Below are 14,262 nucleotides of genomic sequence, written 5' to 3'. Positions count from 1 at the left end.
GCTTTAAAAGAGCATCAGAGGACAAAAAGGCGGTTGGAGGATGGATGGCGGCTAACAGATTGAGGTTGAATCCTGACAAGACAGAAGTACTGTTTTTGGGGGACAGGAGACGGGCAGGTGTGGAGGATTCCCTGGTCCTGAATGGGGTAGCTGTGCCCCAGAAGGACCAGGTGCGCGGCCTGGAGTAGTTTTGGACTCATAGCTGTCCATGGAGGCGCAGGTTAATTCTGTGTCCAGGGCAGCTGTTTACCAGCTCCATCTGGTACCCTCCCTGTCCCCAGACTGTCTTGCAAGAGTGACGCATGCTCTGGTTATCTCCCGCTTGGACTACTGCAATGCACTCTGCTTGGGGCTCCCTTTGAAAGTGACCCGGAAACTACAACTAATCCAGAATGCGGCAGCTAGACTGGTGACTGGGAGTGGTGGCCGAGACCACATAACACTGGTCCTGAAAGACCTACATTGGCTCCCAGTATGTTTCTCAGCAGAAATGTTGGTGCTGACCTTTAAAGCCCTAAATGGCCTCGGTCCAGTATATCTGAAGGAGCGTCTCCACCCCCATCATTCTGCCCGGACACTGAGATCCAGCTCCGAGGGCCTTCTGGCAGTTCCCTCCCTGCGAGAAGAGAGGTTACAGGGAACCAGGCAGAGGGCCTTCTCGGTGGTGGCGCCCACCCTGTGGAACGCCCTCCCACCAGATGTCAAAGAGAACAACAACTGCCAGACTTTAGACGACATCCGAAGGCAGCCCTGTTTAGGGAAGCTTTTAATGTTTGAGCCATTACTGTATTTTAATATTTGGTTGGAAGCTGCCCAGAGTGGCTGGGGAAGCCCAGCCAGATGGGCAGGGAATGAATGAATGAATGACTAAATAAATAAATAAAAATTATGTATAGTTACCACTATATGGGCCACTGTGAGAATAGGATGCTTAAACAGCTACAGGGCTGTTTGGGTGTTCTTATGGAACCTCCAGATTCAGATGCAGTCTATCCAAATCAGGCATAGGCAAACTCAGCCCTCCAGATGTTTTGGGACTACAACTCCCATCATTCCTGACCACTGGTCCTGTTAGCTAGGGATGATGGGAGTTGTAGTCCCAAAACATCTGGAGGGCCGAGTTTGCCCGTGCCTGATCTAGATTCCTTTGTTGGCAGGGGTAGTTGATTACCTCCTAAGGTGAGCTAATCCCGGCAGGACAGCTTACTCTATGGTTTTAACCCCTTCAGGCAGGTCTCTCATGGTCTTCTCATGAGCATCTCTGCCCAAAGGAAACAAGTCAGTCAGTGGAGCCAGGATGATGGGCTCCACAGTCCTTGCCAGCTTCAAGCTGAGCCTACTCTCACCTGCCCCGTATTAAAAAAATAGTTGGCAACAAGCAACATTGGATAGGGAGTGGGCTGGGAAGGCGAGAAATTTGCTCTGGTTCATATTGCAATTGCACTTCTTGAAGCAAATTGTGGCTATTATTCCAAATTCACACTTTTCTTAATTTCGTGATGGGGTTCTCCAAGGAGGAGGGGTGGGGAACCTGGAGAGAAAAAAAGAGAATGTTGCTGCTGCTGTTTATTACCTGTTCTTCACCCCAAGGTGCCAGGGAGGATGACAACGTTTAAATGCAATATTAACAGTTGAAAACAACTTACAATCGCAGAAATAGCGTGGGTCCTAAAAAAACCCAGACCTCTCTGGTTTCAAATAATGTGAAAGATAGGCAAAGTGATGTACAGAAACACCTTATATTGCAAAAACGGCTTGCAAAAATGTGTTTGCGAGACAGAATCCTGTGCATTGGGATAAACGCATGCCAAAAATGATAGAGAACTTCCACGAGGACTTTCCTTTTTTTTTTAAAAAAAATTGCAAGCGGCTGTTTAAATCTGAGGAGCCGAAGAAGGACCAATGAGAAAGCTATTGAAACAAAAGCAGGCCGTTTCTCAACCTCCCTATCCTAGACGGCAGGACTGGGCCAGGTGGGTCTGCAGGGGGCTCACGGTTTTGGCTGCCCCTTCTTCTTCTGCCCCGCCATGGCTGCCTGTCTTAAGGAAATGGGAACACTGTGCATTTGAAAAGAAACATTTATTTGTTTGGTTTTCAGTCTGTGCAATCCCTGAGTCGAAATCCCTGAGATCTTGAGCAAAACGCTTCCCAGATGGTCAAGGGAAGAAAGAGAGAGCAACCCGGTTTTTTTGCTGCAAGCTGGTCTTCCTTTGGGGCAGCTGTCCAGGGTGCTGATCTTGCAGCGAGGGATGGACTGTTGCCTGCAACTCACCAAGGCCGCAATACACTTAAAGCTCTGTGCCTGCCGCTTTAAACAGCCGTGGCTCCCTCCCCCCCCCCCCGAGAAATCCTGGGAATTATAGTTTTTTTTAAAAAGAAATATTTATTAAGATTTTACAAAAACAATTATACAAAAACACATAATAAAAAAACCAAAAAAAGAATAAACACACAGAAAAAATAAGAAAAATTAAAAACAATTCTTTTTCATAACTTAAAACTCATTTGCTTGTTTCTTTGACTTCCTCACACCTCCCCTTCTTGTATTCCCATTTAAATAATCAAATCAGCAAAGCCTTACCCTCTTTCATTTATCTTATCTCTATAACTAAAATCCTGGGAACTATAGTTTGCTAAGGGTGCTAAGCATTGTTAAGAGACCTCCCAACCCCGTCATAGAGCTATGATTCCCAGAGCGGTTTAGCAAACGGTCCCTTTTCTTAGGGAACGCTTTTCCATCAACTGGTGCTTGAGCTCTATGGTTCCCATCAACCTTGTCAGATACCACCATGATCAACAGCCAGAGGTGGTGATACAGACGTTGAAAGGATCTGTTACTCCAGAGGAGAAGCAAATAATAATAATTAAAAAATAGTGGCAAGGTCTCTCCCACTCCCCCCGCACCAAACATAACAAAGTAAACATCTGCAAACAGCATTTAAAGAATATAAAACACATTTCTTCTCATTGATGATGGACCAGGAAGGTTTGGGATGGAGCTGTAATAAGTCCGGTGTACGCAGCCAGAGATGGTTTTGAGGTTTACTGCCCATCACTCTCCCCTCCAGATTTTTCGAAACTCAGCTTTCATTCCCAAGTTTCTAGTCCTTATCGGCTGCAAAAATGAGCTGTGGAGCACGCAGGCTTCCGAAGACATAGGAAGGGAGGCTGGGAGGGGCTGAGTTTCTGATCGGGCCACTCCGCAAACAAGGTCTGTGGGTGCTACCGGCCTGCCAAAGAGATCACAAGAAGTACCCCTCGTCTCGTTTTCTCACCGCAGGGCGAACCCATTTATTCTTCTCCAGCTGGCCTGATCCAACAGGGTTCGTCTCATGCCCTGACAGAACCTCCAGGCCCAGAAGCAGTCTACCTGGACCCCTAGCTTCTTACAGGCATTTGACCACCGTGAGAGTGGATGAGTCCTGTTATGTACTGAAGTTCTCACCCTGGGCCAGCAGGGGGATACTGTAGATAGTTATGCAAATGAAGGATCGAAAGTGACGTTCAGTGATTGGATAGTTTTAGAAAGTTGTTACAGTAACGTGGTACTGGAGCTCTATATAAGCAGGCTGACTGAGCCCTTCAGTTCAGTTCTGTCCTGGCCTGTGAATAAACAAGAGCTGTTTGAAGAATCGCTGTGTCGTCTGATATGTTTATCCACAACAAGTCCCCTCTCCCTTGATCCAGCAGGGCTCTCTTCTTATGGATCCCCCAGGTCCAGAGGCAGTCTATCTGAATCCCTAGGTCCTTGAAGGATTTGGCCAATGTTAAATTTCGTGTCTCCCCCTCCCCACCCCTCGTGTGTGTTCCTTCCCACCTATTTTCTCCTCTCCTCCTCCTCGGTGGGTTTCACAACTTCCCCTCATCGATGAGACGGTTCATCCCCTCACAGATCTTCTTCAGCCGTGGCTGGTAGGGCTCCCCAGGGCTGTACAGCTTGGCCAGGAGCTCTGTGTCGGCGAAGTGGTCGAAGACGTGGCGGATGCGCCCGTGAGACTTGGGCGTCAGGTGCTTCTCGACCAGCCGGAGTAGCAGGTCCCGGCAATCTCTCAGCAGCTCAGCCAGGACGGCCTTCTCGAAGGTGAACTCCACCTCGTGGAAGCTGATGGCCGTCATGGCTCCTTGGTGGAGTTTCCTCTTGAACTCCTCCGCCAGGCCCAGCTCCTCGGGGCTGAAGCGGTTGTTGCGGTACAGGACGGAGATCTTGACCGCCACCTTGATGAGGTTCTTGATGACCTTTTGGGACTCGGTCCGGTTCTGCGTGTACTCCTTGGAGATCCGGTAGAGCTCGTCCAGGATCTCGCTGCTGGTGTCGTCAATGAACATATTGGCCATGGACTTGCTGGCCATCCGGCTGAGAATCTTCTTCTCGGCCTGCATGGCCAAGTTGCGGGAGCTGAACGCCTCCATCGTGGCTGCCTGGAAAAGGCAACAGAGAGGTTTTATAAGGCTGTCTAGACTCGCCCCAGGATAACCCCCTCTCCCCAGGCCACTGTTAAGGATAATTACTTAATTTCCTGAAATGGGAATATTTACTTACGTTAAATTACTGTGTACTTTTAACATGGGGTTTCCCCCCTCTCATGTGATATGCTGACTGTGAGTCACATGAGAACGGCATTCCGTTTCTGTTGTGACTGTTATTCCACTAACTGTCGTTTTTAACTGGCTTCTGTTTGTGTGTGAGAGGGAGAATGGATGCTGAGAGAGCCTTCTCGGGACAGTGTTGTGTCTGTGTGGTCTGTCTGAACATTCTCCGTGTCGAACCAGAATTCAAAGGTGAGGAATATAGGAGTTATCTGTGGGATAACCAGCTCAATATAACCAACATGCTTAAGTCTTAATTAATACATGAAGGGGTTAAAACCATAGAGTAAGCTGTCCTGCCAGGCTTAGCTCACCTTGGGAGGGACTTAGGTAATCAAGACTTTGTTCCCCTCCAATCTACCTGAGAAACTCAATGAGCTGGTTGCTCCAAGCTCAGACCGCATGGCTCTTACAAGCCATTCTTGTGTTCCTATACCAATAATTTAAGAACTTTCAGCATTGTAGTGAAGCTATGTTTTACTGCCTCTGCATTGTTTTCTGAATGCTGTCTGGAAAAAGCACATGAACATGACCTTTAGAGAGTTTGTAAGTAAACCATTTTAACTTACCAAACATGTCGCCTTTTTCTTGGGGAAGAGGGGACTATTCTGGAGCTCATTCACGAGAGCATATTTTAAAAGCCTCACAACCTATGTTTCCACACTTATTTTGTGATTTTAAATCTCTAGAAGGGTTCTCTTACCAAAGAGTACTTGCCCCAAACCTGGATCTTGGCTTCCATGGAATTCTCCTTTTATACAATTTTCTCCCCCCTTGCCACCAACAAAATCAAGGGTTGGGCATGCAGCCCCTGGGGTAATTTCATGGGGGTGGGGATAGCACTGAGGGAGAGGAGCAAAGCAGGGAAAGTGTGTGGTGGGTGACAGAAGAGAGAGAGAGAGAGAGAGAGAGAGAGAGAGAGAGAGAGAGAGAGAGACAGACAGACAGACAGACAGACAGACAGACAGACAGAAGTCTATAACACTGCCTACCAGTGGCTCTAGCCTTGCCCATTGTCAGCATGCAGACCCAGACAGATACTCATTTTTGCTGCAGCAGCAAAAAAAAATCCAATGCAATTCTAGGCTGCATTGACAGAAGTCTAGTGTCCAGATCAAGGGGAGTGATAATACAGTGGTACCTCTGGTTGCAAACAGGATCCATTCCGGAGGCCCGTTCGGAACATGAAAAGAACACAACCTGCAGCGACGCATCTGCGCACATGTGGGTTGCGATCCGCTGCTTCTGCGCATGCGCATGACGTCATTTTGCACGTCTGTGCATGCGCGAGTGGCAAAACCTGGAAGTAACCCTTTCCAGTACTTCTGAGTTGCTGCGGGATGTAACCTGAAAGAACGTAGCATGAAGCAGACGTAACGTGAGGTATGACTGTACTGCTGTATTCTGCCTTGGTCAGATCCCACGTGGAATTATGCGTCCAGTTCTGGGCGCCACAGTTTGAGAAGGATATTGATGAGCTGGAAGGTGTGCAGAGGAGGGCGACCAAGATGATCAAGGGTCTGGAAAGCCTGATGAGGAACGATTGAGGAAGCTGGGTAGATAAGCTAGTCAGCTTCAAATATCTGAAGCCATTATGGAGAGAGTCAGAACTTACAGGGTTAAGAAGTTCTGAGTGACGTCTCACATTCTGAGGCGTGTTTAGAATACTGAGGGGAGTGTTCTACTGTGTCTCTCAGTCTGTGTGTTGCTCCGTTCCGGGAGAGGAGCAGAAAATGTGTGCTTTGTCACCAGGAGAGTTATGATCTGTACCAGAATAAAGCTATTTGTAAGATAAGGAAGAAAGCGTGCGTTAAGCCTGATTTGTTACGCACACACGGCTAACCACTTCTGCTTCTACGCTGTGTATCACTCTGCTGAAGCTGGAGGCTGCCCAGAGGGAGCAGAGCACCGCAGAGGAAGCGTGTGGACTCCGGGGGCAAGCAAAGCTTCTAATCAATCACCGCATAGCCATCACATGGGCTGTCACATGGGAGATGGAGCAAGCTTGTTTTCTGCTGCTCTGGAAGGTAGGACCCAAATCAACGTCTTCAAGGTACAAGAAACAAGATTCTAATGAAGCACCAGGAAGAACTTTCTGAGAGTAAGAGTGGTGGAATCTCCTTCCTTGGAGGTTTGTAAGCATTGGTCGGATGGATGCTTTAGCTGAGACCCCTGCATTGCAGGGGGTTGGTCTAGATGACCGCCATGGTCCCTTCCAACTCTACAGTTCTATGATTCTAGCTGTGATTCCTGCATTGCATGGGGTTGGTCTACAAGACTCTTGAGTTCCCTTCCCACCCTACAATTCTATGATTCTATTAATGTGGCCCTCGACAGAAATATATATGTATACAGTCATACCTCGGGTTACAGCCACTTCAGGTTGCGTGTTTTTGGGTTATGCACCCACCAAAACCCGGAAGTACCATAATAATAATAATAATAATAATAATAATAATAATAATAATAATAATTTATTTATACCCCGCCCATCTGGCTGGGTTTCTCCAACCACTCTGGGCAGCTTCCAACAAAACACCAAAATACAATAACCTATTAAACATTAAAAGCTTCCCTAAACAGGGCTGCCTTCAGATGTCTTCTAAAAGTCTGGTAGTTGTTGTTCTCTTTGACATCCAGTGGGAGGGCGTTCCACAGGGCGGGTGCCACCACCGAGAAGGCCCTCTGCCTGGTTCCCTGTAACTTGGCTTCTCGCAGGGAGGGAAATGCCAGAAGGCCCTCGGCGCTGGACCTCAGTGTCTTCTCAGGTTACTTCCGGGTTTTTGGCAGTCGCGCATGCGCAGAAGCACTAAATTGCACTTTGCGCATGCGCAGAAGCGCCGAATCGCAACCCACACGTGTGCAGACGCACCGCTGCCGGTTGCGAACGTGCACTGATCATGTTCGCAACCCAAACGCCCACTGTATATTCCGCATTCCTGCAATAAAGGAAGGGTGTATGCGTGCGTTTCTGCCAGAGGGGCGGGTGTGGAGAAAAAATATTCTCATCCATCTATGGGACACTGGAAGCAGCCAACATCTGCGGAACTGACCGCAGGAAGGTATCTTTGCATGCTCAGATAAGGAACAAGGCAGTTGATGCTGGGCATGAACGACGGACCCAAAATGCCAGCTGGGTTCGGAAGAAGAAGCTAAATCTGAGAGTCTCGGAGTGATGTGGCAAACCGGGGCAGTTCTGCATTTCTGCACATGACGTGCCTGTGGTTTTTGCTCACTGTGAGGAAGTGGGCCTCAGATAAATCTTGCTTTAAGACGCCGCTGCTTTGGCAGAAAGACAGACGAACGTGGCTATCCCTCTGGGAACCGAACCTACCTTAACTCTTTTTTAAAAATTTAATTGCAATGATTTAATCTCTGCTTGGTCTCTCCGTACCTCCTCAATCGGGTGAGATGTTCAGGGATGCCCAGCGCAGAACGTGGGGTCGTGGCAGTCTTCGTGCGCCTACACCGCGACGGAACAGGCCTCTCCTTCCGCTCCTGTGAACCAGCGCACCGCCAAATAGCCAAATGCGGCTTGCAGCGCAAAGCTGATTTTTTCTGTCTCCTCTTCTTTTTAAAACCAGCGTGCGAGGGGGATCTGCCAGGCACCGTTGCAGCCCTGCCTTCTCACGATGCTTCGGAATATATTTTTAAAAGTCAGCGTTTCCTTTCCTTCTCTTCTCCTCGCCACCCCCACAGATGCACTGGGGTTTCCTGTTTTTATCCTTCTGTCGCAAGCCAACAAGCTCAGCTCCTTCCTGAAGTCTGTTTCAGAGTTTCAAGGTGGTGGTTGAGCGGCACACAATAGAGCCCTCCTGACCTTTCGCTCTGCCCCTCTGCCCAATTACCGTATTTCTCGCCCCGTAACACGCACCAGACCACAAGACGCACCTAGTTTTTGGAGGAGGAAAACAAGAAAAAAAATATTCTGAATCTCAGAAGCCAGAACAGCAAGAGGGATCGCTGCGCAGTGAAAACAGCAATCCCTCTTGCTGATCTGGCTTCTGGGATAGCTGCGCAGCCTGCATTCGCTCCATAAGACACACACACATTTCCCCTTACTTTTTAGGAGGGAAAAAGTGAGTCTTATAGAGCAAAAAATATGGTACTTTCTTTTTTTGGGATGAACATCTTGAGCGAGAGAATCATCAGCTCCGGGAAAAGGCAGAGTCGAGGTCCCTGTTTGCAAGGAAAACTTTGGTGGCTGGCATGATGAGAGCCTCTAGTCTTTAGTCGTAGGGAAATGTAGTCCCTTACAATCTGCTCACACCACACCTTGCCATGCTTCTTGGATCCTTGAAGGGGAGGGCTGCACTGCTCAGTGGTTAGAGCACCTGCTTTGCATGCAGAAGCTCAATCCCCAGTGACATCTCTAAACGGGTCAGTGGTTGGACTTCGTAGAATCGTAGAGCACCCGAGACAGATGGCCGTCCAAACTCGACTTAAGGCAGTTTCCGACATTGCTGTTTAAATCAGCCCCTTATATGGGGACAATGAAGACTGGAACATTATTTTATTTTTGAAGGAAAGCTGCAGAACTCAATGGTCAAAGTACAGTGGTACCTCTACTTAGGTTCACCTCCGGTTACGTATCCTTTGGGATATGTACGCAGCAAACCTGGAAGTATTTTTCCGGGTTTTGCCACATGCACAGAAGCGGTCCCTGAGGTTGCAGAAACCTCGGGATCTGACTGGAGCTCCAGAACGGATCCTGTCCGCGACTGGAAGTACCACTGTAGCTGCTTCCTAAGTCAGCCCTTGACAAGGATTGGGAACCTAGCATTACAGTGGTACCTCGGGTTACAGACGCTTCAGGTTACAGACTCCGCTAACCCAGAAATAGTACCTCGGGTTAAGAACTTTGCTTCAGGATGAGAACAGAAATCGTGTTCCGGTGGCGCGGCAGCAGCAGGAGGCCCCATTAGCTAAAGTGGTGCTTCAGGTTAAGAACAGTTTCAGGTTAAGAATGGACTCCGTAACGAATTAAGTACTTAACCTGAGGTACTACTGTATTTCAAAGGGAGTACAGTCATAACTTGGACCCTGAGTGCCTTGGTACTCGGACATTTTGGCTCCCGAACGCCGCAAACCCGGAAGTGAGTGTTCTGGTTTGCAAACGTTCTTTGGAACCTGAACATCTGGCACGACTTTCGTGGCTTCCGATTGGCTGCAGGAGCTTCCTGCAGCCAATCGGAAGCCGTGCCTTGGTTTCCGGACTTTTTGGAAGTCGAACGGACTTCTGGAACAGATTCTGTTCGACTTCCAAGGTACGACTGTTGTGCAGTACATGATTCACATGCAGAAGCTTCTGGGTTCAATCCCTGGAATTGTCTCCTGTCTGAAAACCTGGACAGCTGCTGCCAGTCAGTGCAGACAACACTGAGTGAGATGAACCAATGGTCTAATTCAGCAGAAAGCAACTTCTTTCCCCCCAGTTTAAACCAACCCTTATTCAGAACCATCAGGACTGGAATCTTATTCATTTCAAAGGAAAGGATAGTAGCTCAGGTGCGCAGCCCGGGAGTCATTCTGGACTCACAGCTGTCCATGGAGGTGCAGGTTAATTCTGTGTCTAGGGTGGCTGTCTACCAGCTCCATCTGGTACGCAGGATGAGACCCTACCTGCCCACGAACTGTCTCGCCAGAGTGGTGCATGCTCTGGTTATCTCCCGCTTGGACTACTGCAATGCGCTCTACGTGGGGCTACCTTTGAAGGTGATCCAGAAACTACAACTAATCCAGAATGCGGCAGCTAGACTGGTGACTGGGAGCGGCCGTCGGGACCACATAACACTGGTCCTGAGAGATCTGCATTGGCTCCCAGTACTTTTCCAAGCACAATTCAAAGTGTTCATGTTGACCTTGAAAGCCCTAAACGGCCTAGGTCCTGTATACCTGAAGGAGCGTCTCCATCCCCATCGTTCTGTCTGGACACTGAGGTTCAGCACTGAGGGCCTTCTGGCAGTTCCCTCATTGCGAGAAGTGAGGTTACAGGGAACCAGACAGAGGGCCTTCTCGGTGGTGGCGCCCACCCTGTGGAACACCCTCCCACCAGATGTGAAGGAAATAAGCAGCTATCCTATCTTTAAAAGACATTTGAAGGCAGCCCTGTTTAGGGAAGTTTTTAATATTTAATGCTGTATTGTTTATAACACTCAATTGGGAGCCACCCAGAGTGGCTGGGGAAACTCAGCCAGATGGGCGGGGCATAAATAAATAAATAAATAAATAAATAAATAAATAAATAAATAAATATTAATAATAATAATAATAATAATAATAATAATAATAATAATAATAATAATAATAAATTATATCTCTGCTTTGCAGGCAGACGGTCCCAAAAGGCATACCCAGGTAAGAGACCCCTGTCTGAAACCCTGGAGACCACCTGCCAGTAAGTGTGAGGAACACTCAGCTGGATGAACCCCACCGGCCTGACTCTGACAAAGGCATCACGCTCTCTTCTTCCTGTGTTCCAGATCCTTGTGTGGTTTGCAAAGGAAAAAAACAAAAACGAGTAACAAAAAAGATTCTTGCAGCTACATCCTTGCCGCTTACATATCCTGTCCCCTTTTAATGATTCCTCTGTTCCAAGAGGAGGATGCTAATTAGCTGGCTGACGAGCCGCAGTTTAGCCTTGCCACTTAATGGCTTCCTGGCTCCGTGTAATAATAAATGAGTGTGTCTTAATTGCTGGTTACTGAAATAAACATCCTTGACGGTGTGTGGACGCAGGCGCAAGCCCTCAGAAGGCATATCTGGGAGGAGAGCCATTTCCTCTAGGTGTGCCACCCCCCCACTGTATCCTGGCAGGGTCTGGGTAGCTGAGCAGCAGGCAGAAATCCAACAGGTGCAGCCCTCGTACGTTCCTCTCATTCTATGAGGGCTGGGTCACTCAGCTAGAGTCACAGCAAGGCGACATAAAATGAGGGTCCCCCATTCCCAGCTGTCTCCTCAAGTCCATGCTCAGGTTAGTGGCAACAGAAGCAGAAACAGGCAAAACTGCGAGGCGAAACTGTTTTTCCACATTTCCTCCATCTCAGCGAAAAGGAGAAAAGCGGAACTTGAAAGGCGTCGATGGGGAAATGCGAGCGAAGCTTTTGAAATTGGGAACAGCACGGGGAGAGAAGGGGGTGAGGGTGGACTTCCCTGTCTCGCAAGCGTGGAATTTAGGGTTTTTTGCCGAGGGAATTTGATTGGCGGGAGGCCCTAAAAGGCAACTTGTGGTTGACCTGTGGAACTTCCTTCCACATGACGGGGTGGCGGCTGCTAGGTTAGTCTGCCGTTCAAAGAAAGGGTTGCACAGATTCTTGGAGAGGCTGCATCTGTCTACAGGAACCTCCATATACAGGGATAGGCTACCTTTTTGAACATTTGATAGCGGGGAGAAATAGTGGCAGGGGGCTTTCTCAGGGAGACACCTGGCTGTCCACAGTGTCAGGAACCGGGATGCAAAGCAAGATGGAACTATTTGGGTCTGATACGGCAACGCGGTTCTTACAGGGCTGAGGCAAGCTGTCCTCACGTTGGAAAACTGTGGCCTGCTCCCTTTGCCAAAGGTACCGGAAACCAGAAAAAAGGCTAATCTGTGCCTCACCCATGAATCACCTTTGTGCAGCTGCATTTTCAAGCCTTGAGGACTAGCGCCTGCTGTACACTCTCCAAAGAAAGTAAGGCACTCAGCCATGCACCCAGAACCATTCTCTCCATTGGGATAGCATTGTGGCCAAATGTTCACAGCCCCAGAAGATGCCCTCTGGCAAACGCTTTCTACATTCTGCCCCCACATGGTCTCATCTTAAAGGACGATAACCACTCAGACTAGCTTTCCCAGTGGTGCTGAGTTTCAACATTGCAGGGGGTGGACTAGTGAACCCTTGGCGTTCCAATTCTACGATTCTTTCGGGCTTTTCATGGGCCTTTGGCGCATTAATTCCCATGTGCCCAGCCTCAAATGCCTGAGGCCTGTTAACTCAGCGTGGGGTGGCGACGCACTCTGCCCATGCCCAGGGGCGCTGCGGTTCTCTCTGAAAGCTTAGCATGCCCTAAGCAAAAGCCCTGACTTAGAAGCTTAGCTTCTGGGGCCGAAGTTTTCCCTGATCTTAACCTGCGGACACACTTCCCGGTTTTTCGTTCTCTCGCCGCCCTGGTGACTCAACCCCGCCGACTTGTTGCGGCTCGCCCGGGAGCAGCACGAATGCTCAGCGTTTGTTGAAAACAGAAAAGAGACCGGCGGCCGTCCCCTTGCCCAAACAGACCTGCCTTCTCTGTCCCTTGCTCTGAAGCACCTCTGTTATTAAGCCCTCAAAGCGCGCCTCACTCACCGTGGGACCACAATGCTCTGCAGGTCATGCGAGCGGCCCTCCGCCAGGCTTCGAGGAGCGAAAGGAGAAGCAGCCCGGACCCAGCAGGCAGGAGCGAGGCTGTCGGGTGGCCTCGGGGAGACTTCCTCGAGTGACAGGCCCGCCCTGCGTCAGCTGACGGATCTCAGCTTCATTCTTCAGAGGCGGAAAGCACAGCTGCCTGTTGAAAGGTGCCCAGGGAGCAGAGCGACTGGCCGGCTGCCTCGACCGTCTGCATAGTTTGTGACCTGCGCCTCTGCTGTGTTAGCATCTGTAGCCCGGAGGCTTCCCCACCCTCTCCTGCTGGGAGGTTCGGCTCTAGACTTGACCAGACAAGGCCTAACCTGCATACCTGAGCGTTCGTGTGTGTGTGTGTTTTTCTCTGCGTCGCTGGCGCCCACGGGGACGCCGGTACAGTGCTTTGGCGGCATCGGCATCTGATTAGGCAGAGCATTTGGTGCATTTATTTACTGTATTTTCCCGTGTATAATACTATTCCCCCCCATTTTTTTTAAGTTTAAAATTGGGGCTTCGTCTTATACAGGGGTACCTCTGGATGCGAACGGGAGCCCTGTTCGCATCCTGAAGCGAACGCAACCCATGTCTCTGTGTGTGCGTGTCGCGATTTGCCACTTCTGCGCATGCGCGTGACGTCATTTTGAGCATCTGCACATGCGCGAGCGGCGAAACCCAGAAGTAACTCGCCCCGTTACTTCTGGGTCGCTGTGGAGCGCAACCCAAAAATGCTTAAGCTGAAGCTACTTCATCCCGATATATGACTGTACACGGAATGTTGCAATTAAATATATAAATAAATTTATTTCTTAATTGTGGGCTCAAAAAGTAGGGGTCATCTTATACATGGGGGCATCTTATACACGGGGAAAATACGGTATTTCATCACATAGTGCAGCGGTTCTCAACCTGTGGGTCCCCAGGTGTTGTTGGACTACAACTCCCATCATCCCTGACCACTGGTCATGCTGGCTAGGAATGATGGGAGTTGTAGTCCAACAACATCTGGGGACCCACAGTAGCGGAAAGAAGGAGACAACAAAATTGTGGGTCGGAAACAGCTAAAAACAAACACTCGAAAGCGTTTGCACTGATAAACAGAAAGCAGGCGAAACGCACACATCCACAGGGTTGCGTTGTCTGAAGAAAAATGCTTTTAGCGGGTGCTGAAAAGGGGCCTGCCGGATGTGTCAATGGGCAGGAGTTCCGAAGTGCTTTTATACGGCGCCCCGCCATATATTTCCCTGTTTTACGGCGTCTCGTAAGGAAAAGGAAAGAGGAGGAAAGGGAGCAGGATCTCTGCCCTCAGGCAGTT

The 14,262-nt window shown here is 49.2% G+C and overlaps 1 protein-coding gene across 3 annotated transcripts; it reads right to left on the bottom strand.

The window, feature by feature from the left end:
• Window positions 1–2,609: 2,609 nt before the first annotated feature.
• On the bottom strand, window positions 2,610–13,310 carry TNFAIP8L2 (TNF alpha induced protein 8 like 2). 3 transcript variants are annotated; one of them, XM_083591595.1, is made up of 2 exons: window positions 12,915–13,310; window positions 2,610–4,419 (listed from the first exon to the last, which is right to left on the bottom strand). In XM_083591595.1, the coding sequence occupies exon 2, from the start codon at window positions 4,408–4,410 to the stop codon at window positions 3,850–3,852; it is 561 nt and encodes a 186-aa protein (XP_083447721.1). In that variant the 5' UTR covers window positions 4,411–4,419; window positions 12,915–13,310; the 3' UTR covers window positions 2,610–3,849. The 3 variants fall into 3 exon arrangements, with proteins under 3 accessions (XP_083447721.1, XP_083447722.1, XP_083447723.1); XM_083591596.1 differs by lacking the exon at window positions 12,915–13,310 and adding an exon at window positions 7,982–8,493 and having other exon boundaries at window positions 2,618–4,419; XM_083591597.1 differs by lacking the exon at window positions 12,915–13,310 and adding an exon at window positions 4,541–4,624 and having other exon boundaries at window positions 2,618–4,419.
• Window positions 13,311–14,262: the final 952 nt, after the last annotated feature.

Source organism: Podarcis filfolensis (genome assembly GCF_964270895.1).
Source record: "Podarcis filfolensis genome assembly, chromosome: 16".
In the NCBI taxonomy this organism is placed as follows: domain Eukaryota; kingdom Metazoa; phylum Chordata; class Lepidosauria; order Squamata; family Lacertidae; genus Podarcis; species Podarcis filfolensis.
The sequence above is the reverse complement of the archived record's forward strand: the minus strand, read 5'-3'. Positions and strand labels throughout refer to the sequence as shown.